The 16002-nt window shown below is 55.9% G+C and overlaps 2 protein-coding genes across 2 annotated transcripts in view; one reads left to right on the top strand and one right to left on the bottom strand.

Annotated features, from left to right (window-relative positions):
• Positions 1 to 1124, top strand: part of SETD5 (SET domain containing 5) — a 64038-nt gene extending 62914 nt beyond the window's left edge. Inside the window, exon 24 of the mRNA XM_030228040.2 lies at positions 76 to 1124. Coding sequence (XP_030083900.1) covers positions 76 to 672 — 597 coding nt within the window. The 3' untranslated portion in view covers positions 673 to 1124. The remainder of the gene's footprint in view (positions 1 to 75) is intronic.
• Positions 907 to 15649, bottom strand: LHFPL4 (LHFPL tetraspan subfamily member 4). The gene is made up of 4 exons (XM_018915140.3): positions 15210 to 15649; positions 5866 to 6102; positions 5666 to 5682; positions 907 to 5344 (listed from the first exon to the last, which is right to left on the bottom strand). Exons 1-4 carry the CDS (start codon positions 15613 to 15615, stop codon positions 5336 to 5338), a joined length of 669 nt encoding a protein of 222 aa, XP_018770685.1. The 5' UTR covers positions 15616 to 15649; the 3' UTR covers positions 907 to 5335.
• Positions 15650 to 16002: the final 353 nt, after the last annotated feature.

Below are 16002 nucleotides of genomic sequence, written 5' to 3'. Positions count from 1 at the left end.
GATGAGACGCAGGTAGGAAACAGGGAAGTCGGCCTGACATGCATTTTCCTTTTTTCCCCCGCATGCCTTCTTCAGCTGCTGCAGTCTGACAGTCCCCAGGCAGAGTCACAGACCCTGCTCCAGCAGAACTCCTCCCCGTACAGAGGGCACCTCGCGTCTCCTGGATACAGCTACCGAGCAGCAGCACAGAGGACAGGACACAGCCTGTCCCACAGTTCCTCGGAAACATCCCTCTCCTCCACCTCATATTCCAGCCCTGCCCACTCGGTCTCCACAGACTCCTCTGCCCTGTTTGCAGGGAATTCGGGGTATTTCAGCAGCCAGCAGCACTCTGGCAGCGTCAGCAGCAGCCTCCTGAGGAAGAGCTGCCCTGCGGCTGCCAGCCCAGCACAGCAGACAGCTGTGGACTCTCTCTCCTCAGAGTCGGGCTCCCAGCCCTGCACAGGCGTGTCGGGCTCTTCCTCTGCTCCCCAAAGTGCTCGCTCACTACAGTCAGACTTGCGGACTATCAGCCTGCCCAACTCGGGGCAGTCTGTGCTCTACCAGGGCTCCCGAGGCGCAGTGATTTCCAATGCACAACACTATCCGCACCGCGGGGGAAGCAGTGTCCATCAGTACAGACTGCAGCAGCTTCAGGGTTCTGGAGTAAAGACTCAAACAGGACTTTCCTAGGGCTGCCTGGACTTCAGGAAGACAAAACTGCCCATAGCTCCTTCCAGTCACCCCTGGAAGTGGCTCCTGGGCTGGTGTTGAAAGCTTGCACCTGATGCTGGGGTGCCAGGGGTCAGAGGCTGAGGTCAAAAATGCACGGGTGAGATTTGTGAGCAGTATTGGCCTCTGGCCTGTAGGAGAACACAGATTTCTCTGAGGCAGAGACTGTAGCAAAGCAGTTCCCTGACATGTGGGTACATTGCAAAAACAAAAAGAAACAAACAGAAAAAAAAAAAAGAAAAAATTTAAAAAAAAAAAGAAAATGGTTCAAGTGCAATGACTGTGGCACAGCCTCTGTCTCTGGTCCGTGCCCATGGCCACAGTCACACATGCAACACGGACAGTTCTGAATTCAAAAGCAGTTTAAAGGAAACGTTGGGGGAAGTTAACTCCAATCTCTTTATAGGTCAGGTTCTCAGTGCGTTCTGGGGAGGGCTTTAATCCGTTACGATCATTCCAGTCACAAGCAGACGAGCGCACATGGCTGCCTTTGGGCTTGGGTCGCCACTGCTGCCATCGGAGCTTTTCCAGGACAGGAGAGTCTCTGCAAATGCAAACAGCACGGGAGGGTTTGGAGCATGTGTCTGTGGCTGCAGAGGATCCGGGGTGCTCTGTCCTGTACTGCTTCATCGCAGGTCTGTCGTGAACGAGTGTTTTTGAGGTCGCTTAAGGAATCTGTGAACGGGAGCACAGCGGGGGCTGTGCTGCCACGTGCTGCCACGCCGGGGGCTCTCTGGCTGCTGGTGTGCAACGCACAGGGGGATGGCCAGGGCCCTGATCAGTCAAGTGATGCTGCGGCACACGGGGGGCTGCAGGGGGCAGTGGTGGGGTGGAGGGTGGGCACCCCGGTCTGTGCTGAGCCAGAGGCTCTCCAGGCAGTGCCATGTGGGGTCTTTCCCAGCCACTGTCACCCGCCAAGCGTGGCAGGAGAGCCAGCCCAGACACAGTGCGCTGTGTGTTCAATTCCATACGATTGCCAGCTTCTTTCTCACTTGTTTACTGTAATATCGGGCGTGTTTTTATTTATCTAATTTTATATTCAGTTATAACCATAGTAGGTTAGCTAATATATGACAGGTGTCATCCCTGGTGCTGCAGTGGAACTTCTCCTTTCTCTTGGATAACATAATGCTGTGAGTCTGTCTCCCCTCTCCTTGCAGATGCACAGTCTTCTTCCTCTTTTTTTAGGACTGTTACAGATTTCTCTAATTCACAATTGAAATCAGGTGTTTGTTCAGCCTAGGGGAGACTTTTAAAATATTGAAACAAAGAGTAGCTTTCTCACACTGTCTGGCTGTGAGCGTGTTGGGATGGAACTTGTCACCCCGCAGTTGGGTGTCTGTATACTGTATAACATAGGTGTAAACTTCACTTGGCTTAGCCCTGGAGGTGCAGCCTCCCCTTTCGTGCTCTGAGCAGCACGGGGCAGACGGGCTCTGCCCTGCCAGGCGGCGGGAGGGGGCCAGGGGGGCCCTGCCCAGAGGCTCCAGCACCTTCGGGCGCAGCAGGGGGGAAGGAGGGAGGGACCCTGGAAAGCTCTAGGAAAGGTGGGGGCTGTAGCTTCTTACTCTAGTGGAGTTTTTACACCATGCTGTAACATTTGAACTTTCACAAGAGATGTAATAATTTTGATAATAAAAATACTTAACTTGAAAACTACTGTTGCTGAATTTCTTACCACCTTTAGCACTGGAGCCCAGGACATAGGGCAGGAGGGTGAAGGCATTTAAGTCTCTCTTCCCTGTCTCCTGCAGGGTAAGCAAATCCTTGCAAGAGCAGCCTTGCAGACCTCCGTGCTGCCTTCTGCCAGGTGAAGCTAGGAGCTGCTGTTCCTTAGGAAAGTCCCCGAGCTTCTGGCTGGGGTTGTGAGATTTTTGGCTCTCCTGCTGCTGTTCTTCTTGCCCAAGCTCATTTGGGGAGGAGATGGATTTGGAGGATGTCTCCTGCACCCACTGCACCTGCTTTAAAACCTGTTTTCCAGTGTGCCCGAACCTGGTATCCAGGGTTTTCATGCTGCTTGCCTTTTCCTTAGGGAGCCTGACATGGGCTGAGCCCATGGGTGTGGGGCCTGCTGGGTGTATCTGCAAGTGCTGCTTTGAGGTGCCCACGGCTTCTGGTCTTTGACTGCCCTCACGTGTGAAAACATTCCCCCTGAAACTGTGGGACAGCATCTATCATGGTTCATGTCCCTTTGTGTACCTAACAAGAGTGGCTCCATCTCCACTACTCCTTCCCTGAAAGCAACTGTGGGTAGCACCAACCCTGCTCTTCTGCCATCTGCAGGGCTCACCTGGACTGTGAGTGTGTCCCACACCAGGGGAGCCAGACCTGGCCAAAGCTCTCTGCAAGTCCCAGAGCTCCCCATGTTGCCCTCACACAGCCTGGAATGCTCTCCCCACTCTTCTACCAGAGCATACCATTAAACTGACCAGCCATGTAGTTTTTTTCCATGGAGACACTGGAATTTGATGAATTTCAGGAGGTTTTTGATTAATTTCATGGATTTTCCTATCAGTCTGTGTTAGTCAGTGAGCTGATAGACCACTCATCGTGCACTGTGGACAGGCAGAAGGGACTGGTTCAAAGGCTCCTTGGGATGGATGAGATCCTGCTCCATCCCCTGCTTTGTCTGTGGGACAGACCCTTTCTCTGGGGACTCCCTCTGGCCAGAGCCCCTCGTTGTGTGCCAGCCCATGTGGGTGGAGGCTCAGTTCTGCAGGCTGCGGGGTGGGTTCCGTACCACAGCTCAAGACACTCACAGGGGCTTCTTTGGCCTCCCACCTCCTTTGGTGATGGCCAGGAGGAACCCATCCCAACCCTCCCCACAACACAGGGCTCGGAGCTCATCTGGTTTGAATTATATTTTTCAATAAGGTTTTGTGAAACACTGTATCAAACTTTGTACTAAAATACAGATATATTACAGCTACTGTATTCCTTTCTCCACTGATTTTCTTGGTTTGTTTTTCCAATTCATCTGGCAACAGCACTCTCAAGCTGGCAAGACCCGGGCGCTGCGAGTTCCCGTTGATCTCATTCTGGGGGGGAAGCTGTCAGAGGGATGTGGGCACCGCTGGGCTCATGGCTGGCAGAGGGCACTGGCAGGAGTGCTGGCACGCACTCCATCCCGGGTGGCTTTGGCTCCCAGATGGTGTTTCGGCACAGCTCCATCCCCCACTGCCACCCCACAGGGCCTTAGGGCAGCACTTACCTGCTCCAGCCTGCCCCTTGGTGCCTGGTGAGGCGCTGGGTCCTGCAGAGCCCTTCACTGCCATCCCCCAGCAGCCTCCACGCTCCGTGGTCCCATCCCAGGACTGTGGTCCCACTCTGCTCCCTGCTCCCACTCGCCTGCTCCCTGGCCTTGCCCAGTGTCTCCGTCCAACCCTGCCAGGGCTCCAACAAGCCCCTGGGTGCCCTGCCCTGGGCCCTGCAAGGAGTCCCAGCTGCTCGCACTGAGACACAGCCAGTGCTGAGGACTTTATTGCATTGCGAGGGCTGTGGTGACCCAAGCCCCTGTGGCCAGGGGAAGCCCACATACACGCTGGTCTGGCCAGCAGAGCCACAGCCACCCGTGCCGGGTGTCGGCTCTCGGGTGCTGTGTGTGGGCCTCGGAGGCCGCCGGCGCTGCCCGGGGCAGCAGCCATCGGCTCCCCGCACGCCATCACCGCGGGCCAGCGAGGTACAGCCAGGAGGCCGGGTGGGTACAGGAGTGCTCAGGTACACCCGGCCGTGCCGTGCGGCAGGGAAAGCCTTGCTGTCACCAGTGGAGATAAAGCACCGTATGGGGATGGGGAGGGAAGGCGTTTGGCAACAGCCCGCGGCCGGCTCGGGGAGGGGTCTTGGCGGGGGGTCCTCCTGTGCCCGCCCGGGGGTTTTGCATGTTCAGCTGCTCCCACTTACCAGGGCTTACATTCAACGGCGGCGCGAGTCGGGTGTCCCACGGCCAGCAGCAGCAAGGCCCCTGCGGTCCCCATGCTGAGGGGAGCGAGCAGCAGCCTGCGGCCCCAGCCACGCACCAGGAAACACCATGTCCTGGGCTGGACTCCCGGAGCGGGGGGAGAGGGGGCTCGAGTCACTTTACCCTGTTTAGAGAATATGAATTTACATGTAAAAGTAGGGGTTGGGCCCCATCTCGGCCACCGGGTCCCCTGGCTGTGGAGACAGGATCACGGAGCTGTACAAAATGGGAGTGGGGAGGGGTCCGGGACCCGGAGCAGCCGGCACGGGGCGTCACTGGGTGCGCGTTCGGGTGGGAGGCAGCAGGTCAGGAGTCCTGGGGATGTAGAAATCTGTTAAAAACTCCAAGACTGTTTTTTCCTTGAAACAAAACCGCAGCTGGATTCTGTTCTTGAACAAAGCGGGTTTGAGGCATCCTCCCCCGGCGGCGGCCCGCAGGCAGCGGTGAGTACGGAGCTGGCAGGGTGCGTGGGATGGTGGTGCCGACGTGGACATGGAGGTGGCCATGGATGCGGCGGGCGGCTGGCGCATCCCTGGCACGGGCACCGGGGCCCGGAGGGCGGCGCGGGACACTGTGTGGCCGCTGGCAGCAAATGAAGGGCAGGACAGGGAGGGAGCGCCCAGGCTGCCGGCCATGGGAAGAGGGTCCTGCTGCGGATGGTCGGCCTTATATCCTCTGCAGGGAAAGCACAGCAGGTTGGGGATGGGCTTGGGCGGGTCTTACTGAACTATCGTGCTACTTGCATGTGCCAGGCATATGCCTGTCCCCATCCCTGCCACCCTGTCTCTGCTGCCTCCCTTCCCCATTGCACCCAGCCCTGCTGCCTGCACAGCCAGGGTCCCCTATCCCATCCCATCCCATCCCATCCCATCCCATCCCATCCCATCCCATCCCATCCCATCCCATCCCATCCCATGTCACACAGACACCAAGCACAGTCAAACCCAGAGACAACACAGAGGGACAGGGGACAGGACAGTGACACTCATGGCTTACCGCAGTGCCAACAAAATCTGTGGAAACAGAAGGGAGAGATGTCAGGCAGGGCAGAGGTTCAGCAGCTCCCTCCCACCCTGCCCAGCCTGGCTTGCCTTGTAGGTGGCAGTTAAGCCTATGGCACCCTTGCCAAGCTGCCAGAGGGGCCAAGACCCCCAGGCTGCTCCCACCCAGGATCCACCCAGTAGCATGGTGCTGACCTTTGCTCTCTGTCTTGAGCTCCTCGTGCAGCAGGTCGTTCTGCCGGTTGCCGAGAACAAAGGCCAGAAAGGAAAGGATAAGGGCGTTGAGGATGCCAATGATGGCCAGGATATAAGCCCAGCGTACAGAGCAGTCGCCCAGGGAGTACTTCCCTGTCTTCTCCCCGCACATGTCCCGTATGGTCTCTGCATCCCAGCCATCGGGAAAGATCATGCAGCCCAGCACCAGGCAGAGCGCTGCAAGAGGGAGAGGAGGAGGAAGCATCAGAGACAAGAGTGGCAGTGCTGGTGCTGAGCCCCCCAGTCAGTACATGAGTGCAGCCCATGTCTGGCAGGGAGCCCCATGACAGCCCGGCAACGTGGCAGGTGACAGCCACCACTGCCTCAGGAGCCCCAGGGACTGCATTTTTGGCTGTCCCAAACCTGGCCCACGCACAAATAGGGACTTCAGGCTCTTGGTTTCTACCAGCATCAGCTATAGGATTGGTGGCTGCCCACGGGCTTTCCTCATCACTACAAGCTCCCTGCATGTGGGCAGGAGCTACTGGTGCACTGTGGGCAGGGATGCTGCCTGTGGAGAGGACTGGCATCCCCAGGAGCCCCCACACCTGACCACCCCACAGCCTGCAAGCACCACTCCCAGAGGGGTCACCTTCCCAGCAGGCCTCCACCCAGCACACTATGTGCTGGAGCAAGGAGACATCAGGGAACACAGGGATGGAAATGCCAAGACAAAGCCTGTGACTATCAAGGTAAGGAGGTGACTTTTTCTGACTACAGCAAGTACAAAAGCTCCTCACCCCATATCAGCTGGAAAAGCTAAAAATAGTAATGATGTTGGCTGCGGTGCCCTGCAGGTACTTTTGCCCTGAGTTAAGGAAGAAGCAAGAGGCTTGTGCCCACACCAGTTAAAAGTTCTCTCTCCATCCCTTTCAGCAAACACCCTGCAGGCAGGCAGCTGGCAGTCTGGCATGAGCTTTCTGGGTGCTGGCATGTGTTTTGCACTGCTTCCTATGGGGAAGGGAAATCCCAGGAGGGAGGCAAGTGCCTGCAGGGCATCACACTGCACCCAGGAAAGGACAGGGACGCTGGCACACAATGTCATGCAGCAGCTGCTGCCTGGCCTCTGACTCCTCCACACACATAGCAAACTCCCTTGGTAAAAGTGTCTGTGGACAGGGGCAAGCCCTGCATGCTGATTTACTGCAATGCACAGCCCTGGTGCCACCCCAGCACCACACAGCTGCACGGAGCCAAGCTGGTGTCTCCAGCACATCATCATCAGGGACTCCCAGCCAAGCACAGCCTGTCTGGGACTGGGCCAACCCAAAACCATCCCTCTGCAAGGAAACACAATCAGCACCAACGCCATGCACTGCATGGTAAATGGTGAGGAGCAGCCTGGCCTGCTGCTGACCTGGGCACCTTGGAATAGGATGGAATTAATTCAGCTGAGGGCCTGAATTAAAGGGGATCAGGTGCAGCAGACCTGTGCCAGAGATTGTTCCTGTGAAAGCAGAGATGCTAAGAGGATTTTAGGATCCTCTGAGCTCCCAGTGCAGTGTAGCTATGAAACAAGCTAAGGTGCTCTGTGACAATCCCCAGCAAGGGGTGGATTTACCCCCACAGCACTGCTCAGACTGGCAAAGGTGCTCTGTGACAATCCCCAGCAAGGAGTGGATTTACCCCCACAGCACTGCTCAGGCTGGCACAACCCAGCCTGGATATGGGCACAGTTGTAAGAAATCTGCTGAAATCATAGAGGAGAAGGAAAGGACCACAGGTACACAGTGAGGCTGGGGGAAAGCACAGAAAGCAGCAGCTCCAGCTGCCTGGGTGGGCAGTACACCTCAGCAACAGCCACTCTGGGCCCAAAGGAGAACAGGGGCTGTGCCCAAGACAGTAGGCAATTATGAGTTGAAAAATCAGGCACCAATTTTACCTACACCAACAACGGCTTGGGCAGGCTCCCAACCTTTGTGCACAGCCCTCAGCCAGTCCTTTACAGGAGCAGAACAGCAGCCCCTGGGTCTGTCCCTGGATTGTGTCATGTCCTCTGCTTTCCTGAGCTATTATTCAGGGTAAAGGTGGGTCCAGCTGCCCAGATAAAGCAGAAGCCTGCCAAGAGCTCACTGCTCTGAAAACACCACAGGTGAGAGGGTCTCCCAGGACATCTGCAGGTCCCAAACACGGCAGGACAGGCAGTGATGCCACAGCACTCATGGAGGACATGAGAGACAGGGTTTAAGGCAGAAGTAGGGTGGCTCAAAAAGGTATGGGAGGCACTTGTGTGGTGGGTTGTCACAGCACAGTCATGGAGGATGTGCAGTGATGGCCACTGCCAGGACACTGCCTGGCTCCAGCCTGAGTCTGCTTGTTCTGATCCCTCTCATCCCCATGTGCCTGCTCTATACTGCACCAGGGCAAATGGTGCAGTCCCACTGTGCCCTGTCCCACCAAGCAGGTGCAGGATCTCTGCCCATGACCTCACAGCCCATTTGAAGAATTAAACAACAAATTTACTACTGGGCAGAGGTGTGTGCCCAAGTCACCACACATACCCAAATGCCTCTGCCTGAGGGTGACTGGCCTCTTCCCAAAAACCCCTCACTGCTCTACAGCTCCCTGAGAAGTGGTTGTGCTACTTAAGGCAGGTGCTCTCCTGGTGAAGAGCAGCTCAGCGCTCTCCTCTTCCCATCTGCCCTACGTGTCCCCAGCAGCAAGCCAAGTCCTCTGCTCTGTCACAAACAATTCCCTTTTTTGCACTCCCCAGGCCGCCCAGTGTCCTGGAAACACCTTCCCGTGCCTGCAGCAAGGAGTGACTTTGAAAAGCAGAGCAAGAACAAGGAGGGGATGCCCACACAGTCCACAGGCCTCGGTGCTGGTCTCTCCAACAGGTCTGAGGGATGTGGGGTCAGGGCTCTTCCTCTGACCCCATTCTGCCCATCTTTCTGGCACCATTCTGCCAGCACCTACCTCCAAATGCCCCAAGACCCCTTGCAGACCTGCAGGAAAACCTTAGATTTTGTTTAAAGTAGCGAATTTCTATGCCTAGCAGCCACAAGAAAAGCACCAGTTGATGACCCCTATGAAGAGCCACTATTAAAAGAGGAAAAAATAACCCAACTTTTGTCCATTTTGCTTTTAATCCCTGTTCTTCTGAGCCTGTGGTGCCACTGTCAGTGGCACCAAGAATGGCTGGCTGGTCTGTCACACCCCACAGCTGCCATCCCGCCCCTAGGCCCTGGGCTCCAACTCCCTTTCCTAGAGTTTTTCCAGTTGTAAAGACAGTTTTGAGAGCAGGCATTTCAGCGATCACTGGGACAAAGTGCATGCAGAGGGAGGATGATCCTGCTGGGGGTGGGGCTCTGACCCCATAAAGCTGGCATTTCTTGGCTTTACAGCTGGTTCATGGCTTCTCACTCCTCAGTGCTCCCTTGGTCAAGGTCCTTTAGAAAAAACATGGGCATCTCAAGGGCTTTTGATATCCTCACAAAATAAATTAATCAAAAGGAATGCAATGTTATGACTCAGGCTGCAACACTGAAGTAAGATTTGAGCAGAAAGAGGAGGCTCCTCCTGGCAGGACAACATCTCCTGGTACAAGGTGCATTTAGCTAATTTGGACTGTCTGAGTAACCCCCATGCTTGCTGAGAACCACTGCCCCTATCCTGAGCAGCTGTGACTGCAGGATTAAAATCTGATTTTTTAAATTACTTTTCTGTCTAGTTTAGTCTGCAGGTGTGAATGAAAACTGGCTTTTACTGCTTCTGTCTGCCATGGGTGGAAGGAGCTCAGGATATGCCCTGCGGCTGAGATGTGACCTCCCCTAGAGCATCACACCACCACAGAACACACAAACGGGAAGATGTGAGGTAATGAGGGAAAACCAGCAATCACTAGATCCAAAAAGGGCTTTTTAAACTGGCGTGGGAACAGCACATCCAAAAACCCCAGGGAACAGGGGCTGGGCTGTGCTGCTGGGGTCTAGAGTGGCTGCCTCTCACCAGAAAACCTCCTGAGAGCTAAGCACCAAAAGGAAAGGGGACAAACACATTCCCCCCTCCTCGCCCTAAAAACTGAAATCCCTCAAAAATAAATCAACATTAAGAGCAGCGTGCTCTGGACGACGAGCACTGGCCATTTACACAGACACGAGCTCCCTTACGGCGTTTTGCTCCACAGGCTGTTTTTGTGCCAAAAAATCAGCAGGATTCAGAATAGAGTTATGAGTTTGTATGAATCAGAACTGACAGTTACTTTATCTGGAACAACAGTTCAGGGATGTAAGCTCCAGGACACGAGCGGCTCCGAGACGCCCGGCTCAGCCCCTCCCCGCGCGTACCCAGGCACATTAAGAGCCGCCACGGGAGGGCTGCGCTGCCGCGCAAACCCCGCGGCGGCGGCTGCGGAGCACACGGCGCTGCACGGATGCAAGGGATGGGCTGCAGCCCTGCTCCTGTCCCCTCTGCAAGACCTGAGTGGTAGGGGAAGAAGAGGGAAAGCTTTGTTCAGGAAAGCTTTTCTGGGGGTCCAGAAGGCAGTAGTTCAGCAAACGCTGAGGGTTTTAGCAGTGTTGTTATTTTTTGCTGCAAGGTCAGCAGGTGGAAGTGGTTCATTTATGGGCAATATTTCTCCCTTCGACAGAGAAAAGGCCTGAGGATAAACTGCAGAGTCACAGGATAGTTAAGGTTGGAAGGGACCTCTGCAGATCATTTAGTCCCACCCTCTTGCCAAGGGTCACCTAGAGCAGGTGATACAGGAACGTGTCCAGATGGGTTTTGAATGACTCCAGAGACAGAGACCCCACAACCTCCCTGGGCAGTCTCACGCTCAGCTGCTGTCCCAGTTACACTCCAAGCCGGTTTGCAGCAATTGTATCTGCCTCATATTTTTTCATTAAGAATTTCAATGAATGACTTTTATATCCATGAAAACAATATTTTGAAACCTCAAAGTCTCTGAAAGGACTTGGGTCTCCAGCAAGTCACAGTCAGGAAGTTGAGCCTGTCCTGATGTGGTTCAACAGAGCCACTGCATTGCTGCCAGAACCAGGGAGGGTCTTGGGGCTTTAGCACTCACCCAGGCCAGAGCATACTTTCCCCTGGGGCTGAGGCCACACCACCACACAGCTCCACCGTGCTCAGCCCAGCAGCTGGCAACAATTCCCTCAATTACTCCTCTCCACAGATATACCAAAACCATGCCATGCAAGGGATCCCCACTTGGACGGTGGCAAACACAGATGAGGTGCAGAAGATGAAGCCCTGCTTAGGGACCTGCCTCTGCTCTCAGGCCTTGGAAGGGCCCATCCAAGAGGTGAGTGTATTTCTGAAGGGAGTCTCCCAAAGGAGAAAAGAGCTCAGATGGATATGTATCACCACATTCTTCATCAGGAAAGGTGGCTGGACATGGCAAAATCAATGCCAAAATGCCACTGATAAAGACAAAGCCTAGCCCTAAGGCCAAGAGCATGACCTCAGATGGGAAGGCACCCCATGTGTTGTGTATCCCTAAGGGAGGGAGTGTGAAGGTCTCACCACACTGACTGCTGGACCTGGAGCACAGGGAAACACCTTAAAATGTGGCCAGTCAATTCTTCCATGGAAGCAGGATGGTGTGCTCAGCTGGCTGCCTCTTTTGACCCTCAATAGACTCTAAGTACAAAACCAAAGACCCTCTGGAAGCAACCCTGGCTACCACTTGGGGTAATCATCCTGATGGGAGGCACATGGATGCAGTGTCACACAGAGGTGGCTGGGCTGTCTTGAGGGGCATTAGTGCTGGGCACCAGGACAACTTTGTTCAAAGCTCGGAGTAAACTCACAGAGTGAGCATCTGCGTCTTATGCCACAGGAGAGTATTGGGGAATCAGAGGAAATGCTCAGGCTCCTGGGTGGCCTGGTGGTGGTGTATTCCTATGCTCTGATTTCCTGCAGACAAATCCTAAGGGGGGTCACCCTCACAGCCCATTTCTCTTCAAGCATCATCCCATGGAACTTTCTGAAGGTGCTCCTCTGCTAATTTGGAGTACTGGGGTGGCATCAGGTGCTGTCAGTCATACAGTGGTTGACGTGCTCATGTTAAAGGCCCATCTCTGGTTTTATAACAGAAGGATTTAGCAAAATCTCCAGTTTTGCGTTACTGGGATTTTGAACAGGGCAGATGGCCACATTTCAATTTGCGATAAAGCAGAGTCTTTCCTCTTAATTAGATCCAGTTTCTTCCTAGGGAGGCAGTGGCTTTTGAGCTGGAGCTTCCTGTCAAGCTCTAATTAAACCCTGCCTTGATTGTTGTCCACTAATTAGACATCGATGATTTAAAATTGGTTGGTTTTTTTTGTTTTCTGAAAGAGATCCTGAATTCCTCATCCTCCTCCCCCACACTCCTGCACTTGGTTTTTCTCCTCTGAAGAGCCCATCCATGCCCACAATCAGCAGCCCTTTACTCTGCACCAGCCATCCCACGGGGATGGGGTGGGGACACCTCTGCTCCATCTCTCTGCCCATCACTTGCCTCACCTGGCTTTCACCAGGGAGACCAAGAGACTTTGGGCCTCACAGTTCCTTCTGCTGTAGTAGTTCAAGTCCTTCTTCAGCTAAACCCTCACTGAGGCAGGAGGAATTTCCTTTCCTTCTCTGCTCCTACAAACTCTCTGCTCTGACAGAATCCTCCAACCTCCCAGCCAGGTGAATCTCTGAAGTTTGCCATAGTGATGTGTCAGAACCTGCATCAGGCTATGTCCCTGCAGTAAGATCTGGTCTATGGTACTCTCTTCATAGGTCATGGCAGCTCTTTCTCCATGAACAAGGTAACACATCCACCTGTGGCTGCCTCAGACATTCCCAGGGAAGTTCAGCCCTGCCTGACACCTGCCAGACAAGACTCTCTTGCTGGGACACATCACACCACCACCTCAGCATCCAAGCCCTCTCCGACAGGAACGTCAGCCTGTCCTGTAAGACAGCAGCTCTCTCATGCTGTCCTGTCTCAGGGTAGGGTGGAGGGCCACTCTCTATTAATGGTGCCTTGGACTTTCCCCAACAGAGAAGCCATGGAGCCATGCTGCTCTGGGAGAGCTCCAAACCAACCTGGGCTGGCTGGGGCCATGGCCCCACTGAGCTGAGCACTCAGGGTTCTCACAAGTGCAGTTGTCAGCAACCCGTGTAATTACAAGGTGCAAAGTGTGACCAAGGACAAGCCCCAGTGCAAGGTGAAGGGTACCCAGAGGTGGCAACAGCAAAGTGTTGTCACGGCCACCCAAACATGAGGCAGGACAGGGCAGGAGGCACTGGGGAGAAGACCCAGAGCTGCCTCCAGTGCTGTGCCCTCTGCCACACAGCTCCCTGTGCAGCAGTAGCAGCTGGGCACTCCACGCCACTTGATTAAGCTGCCGACAATCAGTAGGATTTGGGCCCTGAGCTTGCTTTAAACTGATAAATCTTCAGGACGGGGAAAATTAAAGATGAGGGAATTTCCTGATAAGCCAAGGCAGCTCTGGGTCTGGCTGTGGTCCTGATCTGGGTGAGGGGAGGTCAGGCTTTCCAGCCCTCCAGCTGTAAGGGAAAGAGCTGGGCTAGCTGAAAGGTCCTCACACAGAGGGGCTGTATCCTTCCACATCAAGGACTGGAGCCCTTCTCACAGAGGGGATGAATGGGGTCCTTCCATTAGGAAGAAGGGGCTCTGTAGGTCCTTCCAGTGGAAGCTCTAGGTCTATTCACACTTAGTATGCAGTGGAGAATAAGTGTTTGTCCACACCTGGTAAAACTGTGCAGAGAAGGAAGTGAAGGGTCTTGCAACCAAGGGAAGTTCAACATCATTCTTAAGGATCTTTCTCCCAAAAGGACAGACCCTGTGTGAGGACACCTGGGAAGTCTGTGCATAAGGGGATACTTGGGATCCCTATCAATATGGGCATCAGGTCCCTTTCTGGGGAAAGGTCTGGGTTATTGTATAGTGTCACTTTGAGGAGTGAGTCTGTGAGGGTCTTGGGGTTTTATTAGTGGAGGGACCTAAGGAGGATCTATAGACAGGGTCACTTTTGGTGGGGGTTAATTACTGGGCTTGAGGGGTCATGTCTGGGGAGACATCAAGGGAAAAGTATGGTGTACCTTTGTGAGAAGCACTGGAGAGAGCTGGAAGAGGCCTGTCCTCACAGCCCTTTCATGATGCAGGAGAGAGGGGGCCTGGGTACAGTATGTCTGTAAGGGGGAGCTGAAGGGTGCTTTTACAGGGATGGGGGATCCATGCATGGGCTTCTTCCAGTGGTGGGGTCCCTTTGGGGGCTGAGTGTTCCCCTAAAGTGACTATCTCTTGAGGTCAATCCCACATCTCTGGGGTTGACAGGGAGGCTAGTCCCTGACGTGGAGTGTGCTGGGGTGTCTGAATCCCCAGGGATTCAGGGGACTGATCCAGTGTGTCCTAGGCCATGTTGTAGGGTGTCCCAATGCTGGTGTGACTGGAGTGTACTGAAGTGCCCCAAGGTGGGTCCCTAGCCCAGGATATCCTGGGGGTCCAGACTGTCCAGACTGCCCAGGTGTCCCAGGGTCAGTGCCTGTTGTGGAGTCACCTGAGGTGGGTCCCTGATCCAGCTCTCTGGCTGTGTCCCAGGGAGCCTTATGTTTCCCTGGGGTCAGACCTTGCCTGGGGAATCCAAGGCTCCAGTGCCCCAAACAGGTGCGACCATCCCTGGTGCCAGTGCCTGGTCTGGATGTCCCAAGAAGCTCCAGAGTGTCCTCAGGACATTTCTTGGCTAGAAGACCCATGGCCCTACAGTTCTTGTACCTGTCCAGCTTCCTTGAGCGATCCCAGTGTTCCCTGTGGCCAACCTCTGCCTGGGGAGACCCAGGTGCCAGTGCCTAGAGCCAGCACCTGTTTGTGGTGCTCTGTCAGTGCCAGTGCCCGGTCTGCTTGTCCCAGGGACGAGTCCTAGGGCCAGCTCCTGGCTGGGATGCCCTACGGATACACAGCACCTGTACCCAGCCCAGTTTTCTGGAGCAGCCCTCGTGTTCCTTGTGGCCAGGGGATACCAGGGAGCCCTCGGTGCCAGTGTCCCAGACGGGTGCCCATTCCTCCTCATCTGTCAGCACTAGAACCTGGCCTGGGTGTCCCAAGAAACTGTGGGGCTGGATCCTGGATCCACGGCCCTGCAGTGTTTGGACTCAGCCCAGCTTCCTTGAGCAACCTTGCTGTTCCGTGTAACCAGGGACCCCACCACCACTGCCTGGGCTTCCCCGGGTGCCGCACGCTCAGCGCTGCCCACATTCTCCCCACCCCTCCCCGCCGCCAGGTCCGGGGCAGGCCGGTGTTCCCGGTGCCGGTGGTTCCCGGTGCCGGTGTGTACCTGCCAGCAGCTGCATCCAGGCGCAGATCTTGTAGACGGTGGCGGTGTTGCAGAAGAAGAACAGGGCGAAGCAGGTGATGCAGCCCAGCGTCAGCACCATGGAGAGCAGCACGAAGAACGCGGCCGCCTGGAAGGCGCCCGAGGGGATGGTGCTGAAGTCGGTGAAGGAGCCGCGGCACGACAGCTCCCGGCCCGCCAGCCCGCTGCCCACGCAGTAGTGGAACAGCCCGAAGTACCCGGGCTTGGGCGTGTTAACGCTGTCGCCCACCCAGTAGGGCTGGATGAAGACCACCACGTTGATGATGGCGAAGCAGATGGTGAAGATGGCCCAGAGCACGCCGATGGCGCGCGAGTTCCGCACGTAGTTGTCATGGTACAGCTTGGAGGCTTCCTGCGAGGGCAGCATCCTGCCGGCCGCCGCTGCCGGAGGGCGGAAGGGGCCGGGGCGGCGGGGAGCCCGCCCGGGGTCGGCGGGGCGGGGGGGCCGCGGCCTAAGAGCGCCCGCGGGCTGCCGGGCCCTGCGACACCCGCGCCGCCATCTTGGCTGCCGCCTCTGCGCCCCGCGCGCTCTCGCCGCGCGCGCGCGGCCGTGCGCCCCCCCGCCACTGCGGAGCCGAGCCCAGCTGAGCCCGGGCTCGAGCCCGGCCGGGCCCAGTCCAGCCCCGTCCAGCCCAGTCCAGCCAGAGCCCAGCCGAGCCCGAGCCGAACCGAGACCCACCGAGCCCTCCCCCCGGGCATCGGACCGCTCCGCCGCCTTCTGCTGCGCTCGCCTCGGGCTCGGCCGAGCGACGGG

Source organism: Serinus canaria, chromosome 12 (genome assembly GCF_022539315.1).
Source record: "Serinus canaria isolate serCan28SL12 chromosome 12, serCan2020, whole genome shotgun sequence".
Taxonomy (NCBI): Eukaryota; Metazoa; Chordata; class Aves; order Passeriformes; family Fringillidae; genus Serinus; species Serinus canaria.
The sequence above is the reverse complement of the archived record's forward strand: the minus strand, read 5'-3'. Positions and strand labels throughout refer to the sequence as shown.

What these genes read in the sequence shown, in the direction of transcription:
- LHFPL4 (XM_018915140.3), bottom strand. Translation starts at nt 15,615, where the DNA reads ATGCTGCCCTCGCAGGAAGCCTCCAAGCTGTACCATGACAACTACGTG. An exon ending in CTGGATGCAGCTGCTGGCAG is followed by an intron (nt 6,103 to 15,209) that starts GTACACACCGGC and finishes TCCCTCTTGCAG; the next exon opens with CGCTCTGCCTGGTGCTGGGC.